Source organism: Heliangelus exortis, chromosome 4 (assembly GCF_036169615.1).
Source record: "Heliangelus exortis chromosome 4, bHelExo1.hap1, whole genome shotgun sequence".
NCBI classification, from domain to species: Eukaryota; Metazoa; Chordata; class Aves; order Apodiformes; family Trochilidae; genus Heliangelus; species Heliangelus exortis.
In genome coordinates, this window is record NC_092425.1 from 29,926,138 (window position 1) to 29,950,933 (window position 24,796).

Here is a 24,796-nt window from a genome sequence, read left to right on the forward strand (position 1 = left end):
CCAAAAGTGAAATATCAGTTGACAAAACCAGCATGCAGAAACACACAGCCACACCTATACAAACTGCACTGGTATATAGAATACAAAACACAATGTTGATTTAAAAAAACACAGCAAAAATATTACCTATTTTGATTTAACACATCAAACATTACTTGTAAGTATTATTCCTCAGTGTCTTGAGAACTGAGACAAATCATCCAGAATATTTTTTTCCAGCCCTGAATTTCAGTCAACATCCACGGCACTTATATTAACCAAAATATTGTCAAACACAAGCTATAGACTGCATTGTATGGTAAATAATGACATCAACACAATGACTTTCCACTCATTGCTTTGCTACCACCTTCGCCAATCGCTACAAATAATTTATCAGTATGATCTCAGCAAGATGAAGGCGCTTCATACATCTTATGAAAAGAACAAAAATCAGGCAGGTGTTAAAGCATCGTCACTGAGGAAGGGAGAAGTTGGACAGGCTGTTCTTACCTGAAAGGTCTGTCTCCTAGTGGTGAAGTGGCCGTGCTCCAGCTCTTTCGGTATTCTTCTCGTTCAGCTTTCTTTTTCCGAAGTGGAGCAGGTACATAGAAAGTCTGATTGCTCTTGTTGGGGAGGTACTGGTTAAAAGGCACAGCTGATTTAGGTTCACCATGTGAGGTCCGCCTCGCCAACATATCATCTTTTTTCACATCTGGCATCTTTCTGTGTGGCAGGTCAGTTTCTGAGTCACTTCCTCTCCCTAGTGAGGAAGGAGAAGAAAAAAAAAGAGAAGAAGAAAATCCCTCTTCTTTTCAATTTCATACTTTTTTTTTCTTTTTTTTTTTTAACATTATAAATCAGGGAAGACATCACAAAAGAAAGTTACATTTAACATGTAAGCACCAAAAAATGATGCCACTTATATTTATATTTTAAAATTACTCACTGAAGGTAGTAGCCATAGTATCTACACAGTAAACATTTTTTCCCATCAACCCTTATTTTCTACCTCTGACATACTCATTTTCAGTCACATCAAAAAACTTGGAGTCAGATGAAGCCAGACTTTTTAATCATACAGGATAGCTACAGAAAGTTATCCAACAAAAGTCCAAATGACTCCTAGTTTTAATATAGGTACCATTTGACCTGATTCACAATCTTCAACCTATACTTACATGTGCACAGCACAAGCTCAAGCAAAAAAAGGCTTCATGCTTCATATATACAGACTGGAAGGAATCTCTGGATGTTTCTACATGCACATATTTATGGCAATTTGAATGCACACAGCAGCAGCTTTGATCAAAATCTGAGTATAAGCATCAGCTGCTATAAACTAGAAGACTCAGATGGTCTCTCCACTCTCACTGGTTGCCTGGTCAATCAGTCTAGAACCCTGCAAAGTAGACACAGAGACCTGATCCTCAGATGGGAAGGTGCAAGGAGAGAGGGAAGGGATCTCAGGATTTAGGAGTTGGATCAGCACAGCAAAGACTGAAGAAAACTTGCTGGCAAAGAAAATAAATAAGGTGAGAAAGAAAGATCATTAGTTACAGAAGATAAGATGTGAGATTGACAGGGCTGGGGACTACTTTATTTTGTCCAAATGAACTAAGCTTCCTGGAATTTACACCCCTTTAAAAATACAGATATTTAGGCATGACTTTTCCAACTTGAAAACAAAATGGTTTTTGTGTCCCAGATGTCCCAAATGGTAAGACAAATACTTTAAAAAGCATTTGCAGTGGAACAACCCCTCATAACCATTTTGGAATCCATTTCATAGACATTCAAAAGATTCCCTGGACCACCATGGACCTTTTAATAATTCATAAAGAAGCCATGTAAACAGTACTCTCCCAGCAGTACTACATCACCACAGGCCCTGGTTTGATGACTGAAATGGAGCACATTCAGAAATTTTTCCCAACAGCATTTCAATCTTCTCCCAGCTTTGGAGCTTTGGATGTGTCTGGCCTTTAGCCCTTTTGCAATACTTCCATATGCAATAGCTCTTTGGGGTGAGGGGAAGCCACCCAGGTTGTGTCTTTTTGCTAATTCACCATGCTAGTAAATTACTAGCTAATTCATTGAGCTACCTAGTGAACAACTGCAAACAATGAAGTCATAAAAATCACAAGTAGCTTGTATATAGTTCAAAGTGAGGGAAGAAACAGAGGTCTAAATATGCTATGAATGTTATTTGCAAAGAGGTTTTGCATCCAATTGAGTTACTCAATGTTTGGTTGGAGAGAGATGAAGTGAAGGGGAACAGTAAGAAAAGACAAGACACAATGGAGATGAGCTACTTAGACAAAAATCACAATGCACTTTTGCCAGTAATCTTGTGCTTGAAGAATTTTGGTTAAGAGCATATGGTAACTAGCACCAGGATTGGTAACCTGAGTCCATGTCTCAACAAAAAGTGGAGACATGACCATGGAACCACAGGTGTCTGAGGTTGAAGCTGTGGCTTGAAGATCTATCAGGAGATTGAGCAGGGCCACAGAGGAGCTAAAAGAAAGTGAAAAGATCCCTTACTGTTATTTGTTATTCTGTTTGCTCTTGACTTTGTTCTGGTGCTTAATTTTGCATCACATGAAAAACAGCCTTGAACTGGCAAACATAAATCTTGGATTAAATAACCACAGTAGCAGAGGAATGAGAAGAGATTCCTCTCCCCTGTTACTGATATGCCTACCAGCATCCCCAAGTTGAGTACTTCAAAGACAAACAGCTTCTTTAATTATTCATATTTTCCTTGTGAAATTGTTTTCAGCTCAAATTTGAGAAAAAAAAAGAGCACTTGAAGCCAAAGCCCTGAATGGAAGATACAGCAGTGCTTTACATTTATAGCCTTAACTTTGTTGTTCTGCATTTCCAAGTAGAAGCAGCAGCAGCCAGTTTCCATAACCCATAACAAGCAGTTATACACCACAGACACGCACAGATCCTTTGTACAAGGATCCACACTCAACTGCAAGCCAAGGAGAGGATTTTGTTCATTCCTGAGTACGTTAGCAGCCCTATAAGCAGGTCACTCTGCAGTCCTACTGTGTTTTAAACAAACTGTTCTGCTTTACCAGTGGTATTGTTTGCTTTTTGCCAGACAGGTTCTGCATGGGACACCAAAGCAGTTCCTAAACAGTGGGCTTAATCACAAGTGGCATTAATGAAGGTAATGTTGCTTCCACCTAAACTAATCACTACCTTAGGATCACTTCAATGGTCTCATTTCATTATTTTTTTTTTCCTAAGAGTGGAAGGAATCAGTTTTATTCCACTATCATATATGGGTTATAAAGTTCCTGTCTGAATTAAGAGAGAATAAACACAAGCAGAACCTTTTATTCCATCCAGCTTTGCAGCTGAGTGAAACACTGGCCTACTGAGACCACAGGAAGAAGTTTGACAACAAGAGAGGTCAGCCAAGCTACACCTCACCTGCAGCTCTTGGCGGGGATGGCTGTGAAGTTATGGCTGCAGCAAGTCGGGAAAACGGGACATATGGGCCAGCTGGACGAGTCCTGTGTGCACACACTGCATCTGCATACACCCTGGTCTGGATATTGTTAAAGACTAATTTTAAAGAACAAGCTCTGTGTGCTTGCATCTTATTCTGTGTTTGTTAGGGAGTCAAGAATGTGACAGGATAGTATATCTTAGCCATGGCAAACAAACAATCACAAAACCTTGCTAAGAGCTGTTAATACAGCAGAAGTTGATAGGAAACAGCTACAGGACATAAACTTGGACTACATGGACTACTTACCCACCAGCACCAACTAGGCCGGGACACTGGATGTTCTTTGATCACCCAGGATGGAGCAACACTTCTTGATTACAACAGGTGATGTGCTCCTATTTGCCAACACCATTTGAGAAGGCAGAAAAACGTTTTATAACATAGAGACTGTGCTCTGTCCAGTGTCTGAAGGGGACTGAGGCTGCTTCAGGGAATCAGCCCCTTAAGATGGCTTTGGATGATCAAGCAGCCTCAAAAGCACAGCCACTCAAACAGCAGAGCAGATCTTCACCCTGCTTTCCTCCTTCACAGTTCAGGTCTGACACCAGCACTCCCTGCCAGCTTTTCAGCATTAAGGTCTTCCCATCACCTCAGGAAATCTCTCGTGTGTCTGGTTATGATTAGCTCTTTCACACTGCCAAAACCAGTATGAACATCTGGTTCCTACCAGAGTCTTTCTGCTGTTCCTTTTAAATTAACTAAATAAAAATTACTAAGGTGAAGTGATTCATGTGTGGAACATAACTTCATCTGTTAATGAAACCTGGTTCACCCAATCAGTGGAAATGTAACTGCACAGAAGGAACCTCAATCAAGCATCAATTTGTTCTGAACAGAATCCTGTCCATGACGGGCAACCTCAGTGCCTGCTCCACATTTACAAGCCTCTGGGAATCAGACAAGGAAGGCAGAGAAGCAGCACCCCTTCTGTAAGCCCAGAACTGCACATCCTCACTCAAAGGTGTGCAAAGATGGCCATGGCTCCAATGCACGGAACTATTAATTCACCCAATTTTCTAAATACAGTGAAAACAAACATGAAATTTGGTAAAAAGATTTATGTCAGACTTCAGGTTTTTGTCAAGTATCAGACATTTCCAATATATTTCTATGTTGTTTATCTGTCCAGGCTTTACTGAGGCAAACATTTTGTTCACTTCAATATTTCCCTTGTTCCTGCACTTTCATTTCTTCCTCCAGACTAGTTAAAATCAGCCTGCATAACATCCTCTTACACCATAACCCAGAATAGCACTCTTCCTATCATAAAATTACAGCGCAATGATGTAACTCATTTTCCAACACTGTGCTATCCTAACTGAGACAGACTTCAAGTAAGCGGTTGGCAAAGCCATCTGAACCTCAGGGAGCACAAATCAGCATTCACAGAGAAGTTCTCCCACCAGGCTACCACCGCTCAGAGCTCCCAAGCAGCACATTTGCTCCAGAAATGCTACTTACACGTCACCACGTTCTGCATCTGTCACAGGGTGACCAGCACTTACCATCACTGCTCCCTCTCAGCACTACATCTGGAGAGGGTGTCTGCTGCGAGCGGGAGCCAAAGGAGTCCAGGCTGTCAAAGGAATCATCTCTGCCGTGGCGAGGCGGGGAGAGGGAATCGCTGCGCTCCGAGTCCCAGCAGTCTATGTAGCCGCTGTCACGGATGCTGCGCTTCGGGCTCTCAACATCCTCCGTTTCCTACGTGGAAGTACAGCAGGTCCCTCTTCAGAAAGAAACCACTGACATACCCGGGAGATCCACTGCACATCAGACAAGAAAGCAGCTTCCCAAATACTAAAAAAAAAAAAACCCTCTCCCTAAAAAAGGATTTCCTTGTTTTCTACCCCTTCTCCCCATCAAAACAAAAGTGCAAGCTTGCAGTAAATGCTAATTTTATGCTGACTAAGAGGAAACCCCTTTCACTAGATCAGTATGATGAACTGAGAAAAAGTTGCAATAGACAAGTTAATAAACCCATCAAAACAGAAAGTAACCTGAAACTTGACTCGTTGTCCATAGTCCATAGCACAGGCAAAGGCACTTACAGTTTTAACAGTGTGCCTGCATCAGGTTTAAGTCTGCTGCTTTCCAAAAGATCCCCCCCCTCCCCTTGCCCATCTATTGTATCTGGCTGGGACACCAGCAGACAGCATTTGTTGTTGCTGCTTCAGCTCAGCAAAATAATGAAGCAGTGTGCCCCAGCCTCCCTCTACCTTGAGGAGAAATTCCTGTTATGAAAGAAGGATGTCTTTCTGAAGCAATCAGCAATGAAAAATATGCAAAATGCTTTTCCTGATGCCTCAGAAGAATTCAGTTGTGCTCTTTACTCTTTGCCAGCTCCTGGCTCTGGGGGATATGAAAGCACTTGTAGCTGACCCACATGTTCAGAGCAGGGAGAACAATGGTTGTCTTTGACAGCCCTGTGATTATAAATTCTTTCCAGTGCAAGCAGCACATACTAAAACACTGAAACTCCAGCAGAGGAAAAGGTCAATAGAAGCCATCCTCACCCTTGCATTATAATAAATCCCTTGTTTTAGTGAGCGTCTTAACATTAATTACAGTCACACAGGCTGAGAAAAAAACAAAAATAACTACTTTAATGCAAAGATAAATCTGTTTTTTTCTCCCCCGACAGTAAGTAAAGTCAGAGATGTGGGTGCCATTATCAGAATGACATTTTGTGACCCAAGGAGGTCGGAATGTGATGATTTTTTTTTTCCCTCAGAAGCATTTGAATATTAATTCCTAATTAAGAAGCACCCCCTGCCAACCACTAGCTGGAGCACAATGGCTATGTTGAGCCCAGCTTCCACTGTCCTTGACTGTTAAGGTTTTACCCCTTATTCCTATCAGCAATGTGTAGATCAGTCAAGAACATCACAGTATGCTATGGTGGGTCACCTCCACAAAAAAGCAAGATTGCTGGGAGGAAGGAGAGCCCTGCAGCCACACACCGAAGTTTCCATGCGGGGAAAGGGGGAGGCTCAAAGCGAGACAGAGAGATCAGATCCCAAGTCCTGCAGACTTTTCAGGAAGAAGGCTTAATTAGTGCCACTCACTACTATGCTGCCAAAATACCACATTAAGGGCAGTGGCAAAGGTTGCATAAGGCCAAGTTAAACTGTGGTAATGTCAGCAAGTAACCTCACTGCAAACTGAAGTGAAAGCATTTTCTAAAACCAAATAAAATTCATCTAACAAAGTAGTAATTTGATCCTATGTGATTTCCTTCCCCGGTCCTGCTCTGTGAACTAAAGTGTTGATAGAAACAGCATTTTAGACAACAAAGATCTGTCTCCTTGAAATCTGCATGTTACACACATCCAAGAACAAATCTAAAAATCCTATCATAATCCCATTTGTGACACGATCCAAAAATCTTTTTAAAAATTCAAATTCCCTAAATCCTCTAATCCCTTCGTACCAATCGGCTATTTTCGATCTTCAGGCACACTTCCATTTTCCTAAATTACTGTATTTGAATGACACAGAACTGCTCAGCAGCTTAAAACTCAGGCAAAAAGCCCCATCCTGCATTCACTATCTCCCAGAGTTTGAAAACAGCCCCATTGTGAACTAATGAGCTCTGCAGAACCCACTTTCAAAGACCTGTTGATGTTAATTTTGCATGCTGCTCACCAGGAACTAAGAGACAGGCACCAGGATGGGATCCTAGACTTCTGTAAACAGATTTTTTAGAGCCTTCCCCGTGGCAAAGCCAGTCACTCAGCCCAACACCATCTCACAGGTGTACTTGTCATGCTCCAAGCAAATGTCATCTCCCAAATGTTATCAGTGGGAAAAAGAAAGTGGTTATCTGCAGGCCTGATAACACCAGAACAGGACATACAACAGCACATCAGGCTTTCATACTGTCTAATTAAAAACACGGTGTGTCATTGAGTGGCAGCAAAAGTGTGACTGCCAAACACAAGATGAATTTCTCCAGGAAGTTCAACCCCCTAAGTATAATCAAAAAGCCACGGATGTTTTGTCATTGGGGATTTCCAGTTTAAAAGGAGAACATGTGTTCAAATAGTTAATAAAATTAAAAACAGAGTAACATGAATAAAATTAGAAATGAATAGCCCTCTTAGTATGAGAACTAGAAAGAGATGAGTCCGAGACAACTTACAACCAAGCTGGCTTTTGATTTGCTTATTAAAAAAATGAGGGCAGAGAGGATTTATAACAGAAAAACTAAACCAGACTGAATTTATGGTTTATTTAATTATTAAATTCTGTGGAAAAATGCCAGTAGAGAATGTGATAAAGTGTCTTTTCATCACTCGAGTTCAGCTACAAAGAACATCAGAGCGTTGCACAGCATGATTAACATGTTCTATTTTACAATCAAATCCTCTTCAAATTCAGTAACAGACAAGCCCACAATTGCCAAGAGGAAATACTGCAGAGGTACAGGACTAGGGGGTGACCTTAAAATAAGTTGCCAGTGGCCCTTATAATAGTACCACCTAAACAAGACTTCTCAGGACTGCAAAGTGCTCTGGTTTTATGTTAAAGGAATATTTAGCTTTCAGCTTTTATGAGATCTCCATTCTGTTCCCAGCTCCAACATCTGCAATGAATCAAGCCCCAGCCTCTTGCTTTTGGGGATCTGCAAATTCTCTGTGCTGCACAGCCAGGTGCTCCGTGACCATCCACTGCCCCTAGAACGCTTCCTTTTGGCCCCATCTTTCTTCATCCCACAAAAGGGCTACAGGAAGGACCTCCAAAATGCTCTGATTATTAGTTTGATGGGTAAATATGATCTGTAAAGAGAGGAGCCTCGTGTTGAGAGACATTAAAAACTGAACCATCATACCGTGCAGCACCAACCTTGTAACAAGCTGCACTTTGGCTATTTTTCTGTGTTAGCTGCCTTGTCCACCTCTGCTTCACCTTTCAGACTCTTCCAAGCAGGGACTGCTCCTTCCCTGCTGGTTCTCAAGAATTAACTTAATATGTCTATTATCACACCTCTCATAAGTGGTGGAGTCCTGAGCAATTAGAGCAGGTCATTTAAAATGAAGACCAAATAAACCTCTACAGAGAAGCAGGATGTTCTTTTTCCTCTCCATTTTCACCTATTTGTTCACAAGAGCTGGGCTCACAAACATGGATTTTCTCAGTAATGAAAGTTCTGTGATCACACTGGAGTGTAGGAATTGCTATCAGCCAGCCAAGCACTTCTTCCTCTTCAGTGGCAATCTGCTGCTGGCCCTCTGAGATCCCTGAATGAAGACCTGCAGCTCATGCAGATGCTGTAGCACAGAGCTTAAGGAAGGCGGAGAGTAGAAAGCAAGGACTCTCCCAAAGCCTCCAGACCCTACTGCCTGTGTTGGCTTGGCTGTTATGTGAAATGAGGAGGAAGTAGCAGGCATGAAGCTCCCTGTGGGGTGGAGAACACATCTGTATTGCCTTTCATAAGCAGTATGCTAGTACCAGGTGCTGCCATCTTCTTATATGCTTGCTACCCATCCCTTCCATCCCCACTAGATCATGTTTGGAAATCAGTGCTAACCATTAGTGGTGAACTTACAGTGATCATCAAAGGCTGGACTGGATGATCTTAAGTCTCTTCCAACCAAAGCCATGTGGTTGGTGTGATTGGTTCTGCGATTACCAAGGTTAAGTGTCTCATGTAAAGGCTCAGGACATACTGGTGCACTCAATGAAAGCCCCCATACAACCCTACAGCAATCACAACTTTTCCTTTCCAATGGAGCTCAGCTCATCATAAACCATGAAGTATGACTTTAGACAGAATTCATAGCTCAGCAAAATGCAGACTCATTGTAACTATGCCCTTGGTGAAACATAATCTCCTCCTTCTACCCCTCAGCTTTATTTAGATACTTTGGTTTGATGTTTGCTTTATGTTGCAACTTAGAAACAAAAAGCCACCCATGAGACTGGATGTCTTACAGAAGAAAAATCTCTGGCCACCTTATTTTTGAGTCTCAACTAAAAATAATTCAAACCAAAAGCTATGAAATTAAGATGGCAGAGCCATGTGACAGTTCAAAAGCCCTGTTTGACATCACGTGCTGCATCACTGATACCACCACAAAGGAGGCTGTCAAGGAAGGTTGTGTTCATGGCTTGGTAGAGAAAGAAACATTTTTAAAAGAGGAAGGAGTTTACTAAGTAATTTGTACTCAACCCCCCACTTCTCACATGCTTAGCAACAAACAGGTTATTTACAGGAGTAATCATTCATATGAAATTCCCATTACCAAAATATAACAAAAAGATACCTTTCTCATCTGTGCCAGCAAACCTTCAAACTCCTTCAGGTTCAGGGTGGATCCACTATATGATGTGCAGCTGTTTGCTGCTTTCCCTAGCCAGTAAATGGTGACTAATACCTGCAGAAGTTAATAAGAATTAATTGAAGTCATCTGAGCTAAATTTACATCACTTCAGCATCTCTCAATTATTCTAAACTGCACAGCGACACAAGATTCTGTTATAAATCAGAACTGAAAGGGACGTGCCTGTCAGTGGTTAAACATAAATATAATGGGCAACTATGAAAATTTAAACAATCCTACAGAATACATAAATTGACACATTATCTTCCTGGTAGTTTTATAAAAATATGAAACTGCTGTATCTGCCTCAAACAGCAAAAATAAACCTGATGAGAAAAACTAGGCAAGATACTTGAACCTGTCTAATAGACACATTTATAAATACAACTTGCTTGTAACTCCAATAGGAAAAGAAATCCCCAATAGAGTACTAATACTAGTGGTCATTAATTAAAATTGTTAAGACTAATGAAATAAATACAACATCTGAAAAATGTGCATGCTTTCAAGGACATAAAAAGTAGTTCCATTTTTAATCATTTTAATGTAATTAACCAGATGACATGGGAAAATTTACTTCCAGGCTTCTGCTGTCTTGAGAAAGACTTAGCCCAAGATTAATCAAAAGCCATGAGCATCTGGTTGTTTTTATCAGACTGAAGTGGAAAGAATTAGTGGTTTCATTCAAGTTCTGACTTAATGTCTTTCTATAATTCAAAAGTCCCTTCAAAACTTGCACTGAAAAAAACCCAAAAATTGTTCTTGCAAATGTTTATGTACCATCACACTTTTTTCAGGTAGTGAAGAAATCTGACTGACACTGCTGGTGCTGCACTTGTTTTAGGAAAGGAGAAAGATGCTTAGGATGGTCAAATCCCAGACCTCCAAAAATAGTGATATTTATGTGATCCAGGGGAAGCAAACAGCCCTCCTCTGTACCACATATGTCTCCAATTAAAGTGATGTCTTTAATGGTACCTGAGCAACACCAATTTGGACTGGAAACTGAATGTCAAAGGCAATTCATCTCAGTGTCTTGCACTGGTTCAAAATGTCAACCCATCACTTTGGACCTTCTAGCTTTTTCCCATTTAATGTTAATTATTTCTGCATCTTCTGTGACATTGCAAAGTATTTAACTGCAGAACAAACAGGAAATATTTTTATGTGGAAAAGATGTGCAACCAATAATAAATAATATTTGTCATTAACTCTCAAAAAAAGTTAAGTAAACCAAAATACAGTATTTTAGGTTTTGATGGGATAGGGCCATATAATTCATACTGTATAGTAAACTAAAGAAAATAGGACAAGGAGAAAACCCAAAGAGCTCTTGGGAGCCAACATCTGTCAGACTCTTCTTCCCTAAAACATACACCCACATTCTTTTAGTGCTTTCTCCTCAGTCACATATGCTAGACTTCTGCTTAGACTTTTCTCATCTCTCTCTAGCTTCCCCATTTTTCCTTTAAGTGTGATCTCCAAAATCACACACAGCACTCCAGCTGAGTCCCTGCCAGAAAAGGATACAGCATGTCATAGAGGTCCTATATTTAAAAACAACTGTGGTTCATAATGTAAAATATATTACTTTCATATAAAAGTATAGTTTACATTTCCCTTTTGCTTACAAATAATGTGCATGCCATACCTGAGTAACATTTTTACTAAAGATCCAAACTTTCCCCCTTGTTTTAAAAATAACATCCAAATTCATACCACTGTGCTGAGGGCTTCATCAATACCGCTTTTTTTCTTGAAATAACTTGTATTTGAGCTATTTTCCTTTAACAAGCACTAGCGATATTTTTATTTATTTATGGCAGCATTTGACTACTTCCTCTCTACTTCTTTTATCTCCTTTTTTTCAGACGTGACATGTGCACATGTTTTTAAATGTGACGTGCAAGCAGTGTCACCTGACTGCTAGGTGAGGTTGTAGGATCAATCACCTACAAGCATGTTGAAGAGGATCCTTTTGAAATTTTACCTTTAAAACAATGTAACTGTACAAAGATAGCAAGCCAGTGCCCACAAGTGTGTTAAAAATGCCACAGCTGAATTCCTCCCCCACAGCTTTGTGTGCCAGATGCAATAGATATTACTGCACTGATGATAGGAAAGCCAGGATGAAATAATTTGGGTAGAGGGGGGGGCTGTATGTTTTGGGGTGGGTTTCTTTATGTTTTTTTACCCATGGTCATGATTATTAGATTGCAAAATTATTAGGAAAAGATCTTGGCATTTCCTAGCAGTTTATAGGGATGTAAGCCAAATATAAAATTAATTTAGTGCAGGTTTGTTGTTTTTTTTCCCCAGACTAAGGACAGACAGCTTGCTAGGCTTTAGGATAATAACTGACTCTGAGATCAGCAAAATTTAGCTATTTCCTTATCTGCTTAACAACTATAGGATCCATTATCATAGGTGTTATTTTAAATCAACAATAAATTAAATTTAAATGGAACTACCCTTCCTGGGAAAATACTCATCTATTCAGAAGGGCAACAAGAAAGCGAGAAAATCTGGCAGCAAACACTTGCATCCAGATGTAATGATCCTTTTGCTCCATTTTAGATACTTTGTGCAATTTTAGTTTAGGCCTATACATTCATGAAAGGCTACAAAAGCACAGCTTCATGAGTGAATCAGACTATTCTCAGTGAAAACCACGACAGACAGTACAGAGATCACATTATTCATCCCTTAGTTAAGCAGAGACAAACATTCCCCATTATATTTCTATTCTGAGGCTTCTTTGCCACAGCAGCTCTGACCAAGCTTGCAGTGGAAACTGGTTAGGTTTGTGTTCAGAGGAACTTTTCAGTGATACACATCTGTAGTAAGTATTTAATGACATAAATCTTGCTCAAATACAGGATTAACCAAAGAAAATAATACTCCAAGTCATGTACTTACATTTTTCAGCTTCCTACTACAGTCAATGTTCCTGGTTGCACAAACACATACAAACAAAGGAAAAATAAATAAATCAGAAAGCAGACACACTTTCCAAGGGCATGTACGCAGCAGGTCATGTTTTCTCTAACAAATGCCTACAGAATGCTTCTGCTGTCTGGAAAAACATGAAAGTGAAGAAGATGTAGTTCACACATTCATTTATTCATAATGTGGGAGTATTTTGTCACCATTATTTCAATCATTAAATTAGAATTCTGGAGGTACAAAAATAAACGTGTTTATAATGGTCCCACAGTAAAGTAGGACACTGCCAAAAATATTTCCTTTTCAACAGTGCTGCTGATTCCTTCAAAAAAGAAGACCAAAGTCCTCAATGCTAGAATATGTTCTATGGTAACCCAACAGTCAGGTCCTGCTCTGTGATAAGTCATGCAACCCATACAGATTCTGGAAGCAACTGAACATGCATAGGAGCCTGAGGAAATCATCACCAAACACTAAAGAAATGGACGAGGTGCTTCGGTGGAAACAAGCATCACAAAGTAGATGGGGGAAGAAACAAAGATCTTGCTACTTGGAACAGAACCTGCTGTGCAAAAACACTGTTTTTGTTTTTTTTTTAAATCTATACTCAAGCACTTAGGCTGAACATTGGCATCCCTGTCAATTTAGGTTTTTACCAATGTTCAAAGCATGGAAATTTTACGTTAGAAACAACAGAGCACAAAGTTTCCACAAACAAAAAACAACATTCCAAAATTCATCGAAGAAACTACTAAAAAAAATGGAGGAAATGTGTATCACAGTCAGGTACTGGAAAATAAGTAAAAGCACTTCAAATTTAGCACAGATTGTCTCCTGGTTATTTATAATGGAATTGACTTCTACTATAACAAACAGTAAGACCACTGCAACACTAAAGGTTACCTGATAAAAACAAAAATAAATGTACTTAAAGCTTTTAGAACAACAAAAGCCTAAATATAGGCAATACTAAACTCAAGTATTTCTGATAAAATCTTTTTAAAGCCAAACTTTTATCCAGCAATACCCACATACTAAGAAAAATAAATCAATTCTATTTTTTTTCCTTAATTAAATAGCAGTAGAAAAAAGGTCTTGTTTAACAAATCAAGAGGAAATTCTTTACAGCATTAGCTCATAACTTGTAGAAGCTGAATGTTCCAAAAAAAATACATCTAACAATTATTCCAATTAATATCTATATGGGGAAAAAAGGCTAAAATGTCATTATCTTAATCATTTGCAATAACGTCATATTGATCCTTTACCATGTTTTTATTATGCTTAAAAAATAACCCAAAAGTCTTCAAAGGGAGGGGGAAAAAACCACCTTCATGCTTTGGGAACTAGCTAGCAGACAATACTCTTGAACATATTTCTCTACAACAGTCATGAACTTGGCTTGTACACCTCAACTCAGTTACTCAGCATGAACTTGGACAGTGCTAGGAAAACATTTGGCTCCTTTCCACAGCTGCTTTCTCTGAAGAGTTGATGGGGGGGAAGAAAAAAATCCATGTCAGTGAGACTTAACATCTATTTAGCATCATACTCTGTGGAGGTTCAAGCCAACTCCATGGAGTTTATGACTCCTGGTTTAAGTTCCTTACGTGCTGGACAGCTCTCCTTGGAGCTCCACATTAGGCCCAGATTCTCCACCTGCCTCCTCCCAGGTACCACCATCCTCAGCCCTCCAAGATCAAGCTTCTTACCAGAAACAGAATCATATAATGGTGTGGGTTGGAAGGGACCTAAAGATCACCTAGTGCCAACCCCACTACCACGGGCATGGACACTTCCTATTAGGTCAGGTTGCTCAAAGGCCCATCCAACCTGGTCTGGAACACTTCCAGGGAGGGGGCAGCCACAACATCCCTGGGCAGCCTGTGCCAGTGTCTCACCACCTTCACAGTAAAGAATTTGAAAGATTCTTTCTCTCTGGTCGTACATAGATATTAGGGTTTGATATGGAGATTAGGGTTTGTTTTACCACTTTCACCAGCTACTCGTTGTCATGATTTTACAGGACATAGTGAAGAATCTCTGTCATTGCAATATTACCAGATTTTGAAGAAATATAGTTCCCTCTCACTGGTATATACAGGTGAAAAGAACCTCATATTAGAGCCTGAAGCTTGGAAAAGAGCAAAAAGTGGGATAATACTCCTTAAAAGAAGGAAAGTGGCCAGTTTGATTTCTAGAACCTTTGAATTTTACCAGTCAGGGCTTGAACACCATGAAAACTTGCCCAGATTCCAGTGCCAGAAGGAAAAAAAAATAGAGTGCCAATGAAATTTAGTAAATTGTTTCCATATTTTATTAATGCTTTCCCATGTTTACTAAAATGGTATGTCAGACCAGAATTTCATTAGTGAACCTTTTGACCAAATTCTTTTTGCCAAATGAAACAAAGCCATTCAATCAACTCAGATGTATTTGCTTGTCTCTTAGGAATAACTTTTTAATATTACACATGACAGATCCAAAAAATTCAGGAAAACTTCTAAATAAACCCAATTATGAATATTTATTTTATGAAAGTGTGGGGTACTCTTGCTTTTCAGGAGTGGGGAGCTTGATTGCCCTTAATTCAAACGAGGGAAAAATACACTTAGACTGCTTCTGTTCCTCTAGTCTACAATTACAAAGTCTTCACTGAAAGGGATAACAGTTTTTATTGAAGACCTCAATCTATAACTATATGGACTTTGATTCAAGCCTGCTCTGTGTGACCTTGGACAATTCAGAAATTCTTTCTGTGCCACGTTCACATCTATATTTTAAATCACTGTGTGTGGTAAAATGCTGAAAACACAAGCACTGGAGTATAAGCTCTTTGCAGTGAGTGATATGCACATGCCAAGGCTAAAAACTTGTTGATTAAATGATTTTTTTAAAGAAAAATCACTTGACAAAAAAGCCGAATTCATTATTAGGAAGGAGTATCTCTTCATATGTGTGTGGTGTTTTGTGTGATAGCAGGTGTGTGGCTTTGGTGAAAAAAAAAAATCAAAATTGTGGCATTTCCAGTCCACACAGTTCACATAGACATCCTCAGCCCAAATATTGTGTCTCAGTCTATAGGTCTTGTTTAAACATAAACAGATTGTGCTCTTGTCTGCACCTTGCATCTTCAAACAGTTTAATCTGATATAACAATGCTTAGAGGGTTTGTTTCCCCAGCCTACATAGTTCATTAGTTACACAGACAGAAAAAAGAGTGCCATCAATTTAGACTCTGGAAAACCCCTAAGTCCCACAGAATATCATTGCTTAACTAAACCAGTATTTTAGGAAGGCTGTGATTGATCTTTCTGGGAAAAACAGCAGCCCTTAGAGAAATCCTGTTGAAGAGAACAATGTATTCTTCCCAGTGCTGCAGGTTTCCCAAATCTCAGCTTCCTATATGCTTTATACAAATGACAATGCTATAGCCTTTTTGCTCATCCTTATATATTTACTATTGCATCAAATGCACCTGAGGTTACAACATGTTACTCTTAACTTGCTGTTGTACTTACTTGATGGTTACTCTGTTTGATGTGTCCTGCAGATCACCAGGATCAAAAAGCTGAGATTCCTTAAGTCCTAGCTCTTTGCAGCCTCTTAGGAATAAGATGATATTATCCTGAAATGAGGGAAAAACAAACAAACCAACTTTTAACTCTTCTTTATTGAAAAAAAATTATCCTACAGAAACAACCTCTCCCTGACTCAGTAACAGCTCACAAACAGTCGTGCCATTATTAAATGAAGAACCAGAGATGTTTATGGTCACAGAATTTATGAAGTTGTATATGTTTTGTTTGAAAGCCAGATAAATATGAAACTTTTTTCTTTTCTTTTTCTTTTTAAATATATAACTGTAACAGGCTTGCTGACTTCTCTCCAAACCCAGATGTTGGCAACTCTTTCCACTGAGAAAGCCCTACTAATTTCACCACCTACTGCCGTGGGCTGCCAACACAGCTTCAGTGTGGTACAGGGCAGAAAAAAACAGGCTGGATTTCTGAAGGTGGATATGAGACAGTCCACCACCATTAAAGCAGGCAGTTTGTTCAGAAAACATTCTGTATGTCAGTAGGAAGAAGCCAGTTACTTCTAGGTAACACAACCTGCCTGTTGGCTTTCCAACCTTAACCAGACAGAGGCCACTGGGAAAAGAGGTAGGTGCCTCCTCCCCAGATGAAATGCTTGAAGCTACACTTTACATGACCACTTCTCTTACAAGAAGAAACACCACCAGTTTTGTAACACTTCTAATGAAGGATGTATGCTTTCCAGAGTGTAAAAATTGAAAATCAATGACATAGACATTAAGCACAAACTGATATAAGCCTCTTTCAACTCACATACGAGCAATGACACATGGGTTTGCACTGAGGGATTAAATCTGTATGTCTGCACATACATTTAATGTATGTTTTCTACTTACACATATGATGTACACTGCCCCCCTTTTTACACAACCAGCGTACATAACCATCTTTCTTATGCACATACATCTTGAAGGTCAGTATAGAACTCTTCAGATGTCTATGCTGCCATCTCAGCAACAGCAATGGTAGATGTGTGCACAAGTAAGGATATACTGTGCAGTTTGTTACTCTGAGGCCTCTCATCTGAAACCTCCAACTGGAGACAGACTGCCACGGGAAAAGTTGGAGAGAAGCAGAACCCCAGCGTGGGGCAGACACCTCCGTTTTTGTAAAACCTGGGAAGCAGAGGGGCCTGGCTTGCATTCAGCTCTTGCCCACCCTGCGGGACAGAGCAGGATTTGGGAGCAGGGCTGTCCCCACATCTGCTGCAGGATTCTGTCCGGGTGGCACGGCCGAGCAGCCCCGTTTGTTCTGCCGGGGCCCAGCAGCCATCAGCATGCTAATCGGGGCAGCTCCCTGCATGCCAACGCTCTCACACACAAAGCTCCCTGTCACCAGCCACACCGCAAAAAAATACAGACTTGGAAATTTAGAGGAGTCCAAATCTCCCTTTCTTCCCTGGCTGGAACTTAACAGCTCTGGAGGGGAGCCAGAGGGAAAGGAGCAGCAGTTGAGAAAGCAGAGAGCCCATAACCCAGAGAGACAGCATCATTCATGACATGAAAAGATGCTTGTAAAATTCCCCATCTGGCTTATTGTGTGCATTATAATTTTTCCAACAGAAATGTGAGTAAGTCTTGTTGTTTAGCCTTTGATGGAGGACAGTTCTGGTCACTTCCAAATGGTGGGTGGAGTAATTTGTAAATCTATTAAAAATGCAAAGGCATTTAAAAAAAAAAAGAAGTTCCTAACATTATTTCCTAACAAAAATATACACAACACACAGGACACAGTAACTTAATAGGTTTAGAAAACAATCAAGGGAGGGGGAACTCCACGGATAACTAACTGCACCCATCTCTATGCCAGAAGTTCACAACCAAGTTATGACAAGCAGTAACAAAAATACAAGCCATGTAGCTGAGAGTTTCAATTCTTCTTTTGATGAACAAATGCCCACTTCTCAAAAAAAAAAAACCAAAAAAACCCAACCCAAAACAGTGTCACAGCCCTAAGTCTGTTTTCCTACATGCTTTTATTTTGACAGTCACTATAATAATAATGTTTGACAACTGTCACTAACACCATCCCCCAAACAATGCCTCAGAAAGCTGGAATCTTGCAAGGGCATAAATAACCATGCATCTCAACAAGATGCCATCAGTCAGCACTGAAAGTTTTTGCTTCTGTTAACAATCTCATAGTTCTATTTCCAAATTGTGCTAAAAATGGCAATTTGTTTAAAAGAATTAAAAAAACCCCAAACAACAACAAAGACATTGTTTTCAAGTGACAGATATGCAGACAAACCCGCCCCAGGCTGCCTATCACCAAGCAAAAACATATCTCATGCTGTTGCAAAACAGAACTTCTCCTGGTTTGCTTCAGCACAGCTGAAATTTGTATTTATTAATTCTGCTAAGACACTGGAGAACAACACTCCTAAACCACTAAAAGGAGAATGGAGTCTTATCATGAAGACTCACGCTCCCTGGAAAGTTTACCCCCTGTACCACCACAGGTTGCAGTGGCCTAGTCCTGGTTTCTTGAGCTCTCAGAAAATTAGATCGTATTTTTTTGAGAGAAACTATAGCTCTGTACCTGTTAGTAGTTAACTACACAACTTTTTTAGTTGCCTGTCATAAAGTGCCACTTTTTAATTTTCTTCAACAGAAATAAAGAAGAAAAAAAAAACAGCAAAAAACTAAAAAAGGTTTACAAGCAGCAACGTATATAAAACATCCTTACCTTAATTAAGGGACTGAAAACACACACCTAATGTACACGTCCAGCTCCTTACAACTTGGCAGAGGCAAACAGGTCATGCAAATGGGTCACACTGCAATAGCAAGGACTGCAGCCCAGCCAGCTGCCCTGCCTCTGCTAGCAGGGAGGTATCCTTTACAGTGGGCTTGGAAGACACAGGACCAGAATTCAGTCGCTCTGGCAGCCCCTAAAGGGCACTAACACGCAATTTCCTGAATACTTTAAATGAAGGTGATGTTGCCTTTCTCTGAGCAGCTACTTGATGCAGATGCAGAATTGGAACAGATGGGGAAGGTCAGTACATCCAGTGCTACAGCCCCAAGGACCTGTGACTGGCTCCTGCTGGCTCCTCTTGGTTTCAGTCCACACCACTATTCAGTCAAAAATCTTCAGGTTTTTGTCCTCGTACACCCAGAGAAGAACAAGCTCACAGATTACAGTCTAAATTTCTTTTGCAAATATTACCTCTTTTTGTCTATAAAATTTTGTATCTATAAGTCTGTAATCTATAGATATCTGTAGATATGTATAAAATTTTATCAGTGTCTTCTCTATAAAATGATGTAAGTTCTCAACAGGCTGCTTGCAGAAGACAAATGCTTCAGTGTGGTGACAGACAGAGCACACAAGCACAGAACACACTGATAGGTTAAACCCCATCAGTTTTTGCTTGCCTAAGCGGAGTCCTGACAGTTACTATGAGATCATTACTGTAAGCAATGTCATTTACTCACAAGGACTGGAAATAAGAAAGCTATTAACATAAATGTTAAATGAAATAACAAATGAAATTCAGCCATCCTGAATTTCATTAGAGAAAAATTGACCGAAACACAGAACATTACAAACTCTCAGGCAAAGCCAGGCATGAACCAGAAAGAAGGGCTATGGAGGAACAGGGCAGGATGAGCTGTGACATGGGGCACCGATTCCCTGAATTCTGAGTCAGAAAGATGCATGGGAAGGAAGGCACTGTAAAGCTGCTCCTGCTCTCACAATCTGCATTTCAGCCTTTTCATCCCTTCTGGTGTGTAACCTGCACGACTCACCTCTACAAAATCACTTTACCAGGAGAACCACCTGTAGGGAATGCAGAGAGAATAGGAGGCAAAGGTGCTACACCTCCATGAAGGGGGAGGGAGGAAGAAGAAATATCCTGCTTACTTGTAATTTTTTTTTTCTATCTTTTGTGAAAGACTGGTAACCCATGTGCTATAAATTAGAAAAAATGTTCACTGTACAGCATTAGGTCATTTTCCTCACACATGAAGTGGAGCACAAGACCCTGAACTCTGTAAAAAACCCCCAGAAATCAGCAGTTGTGCAGGACAGACACCCTGGAAAGCCACCACAAATTCGCACAGTAGCCCTGCCAACACACAAGATAGTTCAAGCTAGCGAGAATCAAATATTCACAGCAGGCAAATTCTATCCATAGGATCTGCTGATCAGATGCAATGGCAAACAGCTTGAATTTGGCCCACTTCCATTCCTTTCATCTGCTACAATAGTATACAAAATATCCTCACTGTATCCACGCAGCAAATCGGACCTGCAGCTTATCCCTGTGGAACCATGGTTTGTCAGGCGTGCTGGTACATGGCCTGGATGAGATATACAGATAAACCCTGGGAAAACAAAAGCAAGCCAAGCTGTATGTCTGCACAGAATGCTGAATAAAATGCCAAGTACATGCCTCTTCTGCAAGTTGGAGATATTATTAGTTGCCAGTAGAACTGTGCTGTTTTGCAGGACAGCTGCAGCCAGACAGGTGGCCTTTTTCATTTCTGGAATACTGAAATTTTCCCTGTTACAGAATAAATTGGAAGATTTCTAAAAATTTTCCGAATTGCTTTTCTGAGCAATTTCCAATATGTTTACTCTCAGGATTTCTTCCCCATTCACTCATTTTTTCAGTTTATATAAAAAATTAGTGGTGATAATTTAGTCATCTACAAGAATGGGATCTTGACTGATTCACAAGCAGGCAGAAAGGAAACACTGGAATTTTCAGTTCAAGTCCACTAGGGAAGAACTTGTGTGAGAAAGGTTGGGAACTTTTCCTATTTTCTGATATATATATATATATATATATATATATAAAAGTATACACACACACATAAGTATCTGCATTGTACCTATTTATCTAATCTGCTTTACTGTATATGTTCAATACACATTTGTTTTACTGGTTATACAATATGTTTTACTGTTTACTAAAACTATGTGTTCACAAAAAATTGTTTTTCCGTGACAGATTCCAAATCAATAGATTTGGAAGCAGTTCCATCGCAGCCACAACACATTCACTGAGAAACTTTGGATGCTTCATCTCCAGAAGGTGAAGGATGAGAGCACACCAGAACAGACAAGCAATCCCCACTGAAGCAGTGAGGGAAGCCCAGCCTGCATACACCCCAAAAAGATTCTGGCACACAACAGCCTCACCTAATGAAAATTAAACACTACATGGGGAAAAAGACCAAGAGTAGGGAGGGAAAGCAGGACTTACCAGCCCGTCAGCCTGACCCCATCCTCACCGAACCTGCGGAGCTGCGGAGCAGCCAGGCAGCTGCTGCTGGCGGGGCCTGCAGACCCCAAACCCCACCCCCAGCATCACCCCCATCTGTGAGACATGCCAGGGCTGCCGTGTGGCAGGCAATGGAGGAAAATTACCACAGCGTGGGGAAGGAACACTCTGAGCCCTGAAGGCAAAAAATAGGTCCAGGGAGTAAATAGAGAAATGATTTGATTGAAAGGGCAGGAATAACCCAGGCTGGCAGGAGATGACACTGTACCACTTGGAAAGCAGGGCTGCAGGGCCAGGCTTGCTGGGAGCAGCAGCAGGCCAGAAAGCAGAACTTTTAAGAGCTCAGCAGAGAAGGTGGCAAAGATTGTATTTGCACATAAAGCCAAGGCTTTTTCTGCTTCATTTTGGGTAATCAACAACAAAAAGATGTGTCTCCTCAAACAGCCCCAGTCCCTTAATAAAAAGGCAGAAAACACCTTAAAAAAATGTGAAGAAAATGGGTCTGTTGGGAGCATACTGTGTCTACACAGAACTTACCAGAACCCCCAAACATGGCTCTAAGCAATCTTCAGACAATACCCAAGACTGTGAAAAGATACTCAGTATCACCCTGAAGATCTAGATGGAAATACCAATTTCCTACCAACGTGCTTAGATCCTTACTGCTTCCAACCAGCTTTACTAGGTTAGTAAATTGCAAGTATCTAGAGCAAGAAGATAACACACAACTTCCATACCACTGCTTTACACTACTTTGATAGTATAAAAATCATCTTCCATTGATAGTGTGAAGGAACATAATTTACCTTTTCAAAGTACTGCTCTTAGCATTTTTGGTGTCCAGTAGACTTTTTTCCCAATAGTTTCACCCTTAAGTCTCACATAAAACATGATCACAGCCTATCTACATTAATAAACTGAAAATAAGCAACCACAAAAAACCAAACCTCAACATCATACCAGGAGAATTGAAAAGGGGGCTCTAAAAACTAAGAGCATAATAAATGAAACGTGTTAGGCAAATCAATTGTGAGCACAGTTGTCCTCCAGATATCAAAAAGCACACAATGTTTAAAATTAAAAGGTTTCAAATCCTTAAGAAAGTCAGTTACAGCAACACTACTCAAGGAATTTTCTTCGACATTTTCCTGAATCTGTCCTTCACAATCAGATTATTTGCTTTTTAAAATATTTGCCCTGTAACAAATTTCAATCACAGTTATAAGCTTCTTATGCAATGTAGTGTATTACTATCGTATGTATGATGGTTATTACCAAAATCCCCAAATAGGAAAGGCCATATTGTGTATAATGAAACACAAGTGAAAGGAACTCAGAATATAAAATGGACTTGGGCAGGTAATGAACATTTCATGCTGGGTACAGAATGAATGATGTATATTTCTGCAAATTTTTAAAACGAGCCTAAAATCCCTGCAGTGTGGTATGATGTAGAAGGAGGGAAAAGATACTGTGGACAGGAAAGGAGACAGATTACAGGGAAAGAATAAAAAATGGGAGGGGACCATGGGAAAGAACGCAAGCAATAGCAGCCTTCAACTCAACAGGCAAAAGCAAACCACGCGGGGGTGGGAGGGGTGCACACAGCATGAACACAAGGCTAACCCTATGACTTCACTATTTAAGTAGGTCCTGATATTTCTCCTTGCTGCATCATGTCATTATCCCTGAGGGCACAAATACAACATTTGAGCAAATGGATGCTCAATCAACATCCTTGTCATTGGGGGAGAGAATAATCAGATGATGTTCAGACCCTCAGGTTTGCCAAACCCAAGATACACCCCGAGTAAGATGGTTTGTTTACAGTAATGAAGACAGAACATAGGCAGGCAGGGAAAAAAGCCCAAAGCATTTCCAGGCTATTCACTGGCTCAGATGCTGATGAAAAAACCAGCCAGATGTCAGATTCAACAAGATCTTGGAGAGGGGATGCTTATCTGCATGGACCCTCAACGCATGCTCCCTGAGCTGCCACATCTCAAGCCTGCTGAAGCCCCCACATGGTGGGACAGCCCTCAGTCCCTTGAGTTTCTCCTGCCCCTTTCCAGAGTGTTGATTTGAGTGGAAGGTATCCCAGTCCATGGCAGGGGGGTTGGATCTAGATCATCTTTAAGGTCCCCTACAACATCAACCCTCCTGTGATTCTATGGTAGCAGCCATGCTACAGCCCAGGAAGAGGACATTTCCTTTCTATCCCTTCTCTGCAGCCAAGCCAGATGATAACACTTGGCTTGTAAGGTCCCCAGTTTTGTGACTTCTTCTGTTATCTACTTTTCACATTTTTTAGGAATAAAGCTCACTAAAAGCTGGGTTAAAAAAAGCCCATGTGCAGTGAAGTGCAGTCAAGCAGTCCTAGAAGGTGCTGAGAATTCACCTTGCAAATCCAGAGTCAGATGGGTAAAAACAGAAGGACAGAAGAAACACCACTGAAAGAGCAAAGCATGGTTCCTTGTGCTGTGATGGAAAGGACTGCTGTCACTCTGCCTTGTTGGCTGGGCTATGAAAGAGGTCAATACAAAAGGTACCACAGATCAGTTTGGGGAAGAAACCACAAAAAAGACAAGAAGCAAAAGAATATCAGAACAGCAACGTTCTCAGTGCAACCAGAGCTCAGTATCTGTGGCATCTACCCCTTCTTACCCTTTCTCCTGGCTACAGTAGTTCTGTGTGTCTGAAGGGGGAGGAAAAAAGGTCTTACAGACAAATTTGACCTTTATTTGCACTCTGGTTATGAGTGCTAGGAGTATGACTAACCTAAACACAGATTTCAAGAAACCCTGAAACCACAGCTAGTGCCACAACACTTCCCTCAGGTCATCATCCTCTTGTGGAAACTGGACACTCTCCATTCTCAACACATGCCTGTGGCTTCTGCCCCCACAACTGAACTCTACAGCAAAATATAAAAAAAGAGCAAGAAATCAACAACTAAGGAGAACACACTGTTTTCTAAGTTTGGTTTGTTTGTGTGTGATTATCAGGACATGATAAAGTATTAAGGAAAGTACACGGTCTGACTACAGATTTAGGAGATCCCAAAGGCAGCAATCTCAAATAAACTGCTTCACATAAACAAAAACAAGACATAAACTTTAAATCCAGAGTTGTAATTTATAAGAACTACTTATACCAGATACTGTGAAAACAAAACCAGTTT

At 40.4% G+C, this 24,796-nt stretch overlaps 1 protein-coding gene across 8 annotated transcripts in view; it reads right to left on the bottom strand.

Moving 5' to 3' along the window:
• Window positions 1–24,796, bottom strand: part of LIMCH1 (LIM and calponin homology domains 1) — a 173,831-nt gene that overhangs the window by 55,584 nt on the left and 93,451 nt on the right. For 6 of the 8 annotated variants that reach the window (XM_071743660.1, XM_071743656.1, XM_071743659.1 and 3 more), the window contains exons 4-8: window positions 16,302–16,408; window positions 12,754–12,784; window positions 9,778–9,888; window positions 5,017–5,212; window positions 493–742 (exon numbers count right to left, since the gene is read on the bottom strand). In XM_071743660.1, coding sequence (XP_071599761.1) covers window positions 493–742; window positions 5,017–5,212; window positions 9,778–9,888; window positions 12,754–12,784; window positions 16,302–16,408 — 695 coding nt within the window. Of the gene's footprint in view, window positions 1–492; window positions 743–5,016; window positions 5,213–5,508; window positions 5,554–9,777; window positions 9,889–12,753; window positions 12,785–16,301; window positions 16,409–21,597; window positions 21,754–24,796 lie in introns of those variants that run through there. The other 2 variants (XM_071743662.1, XM_071743661.1) reach the window with 2 other exon arrangements.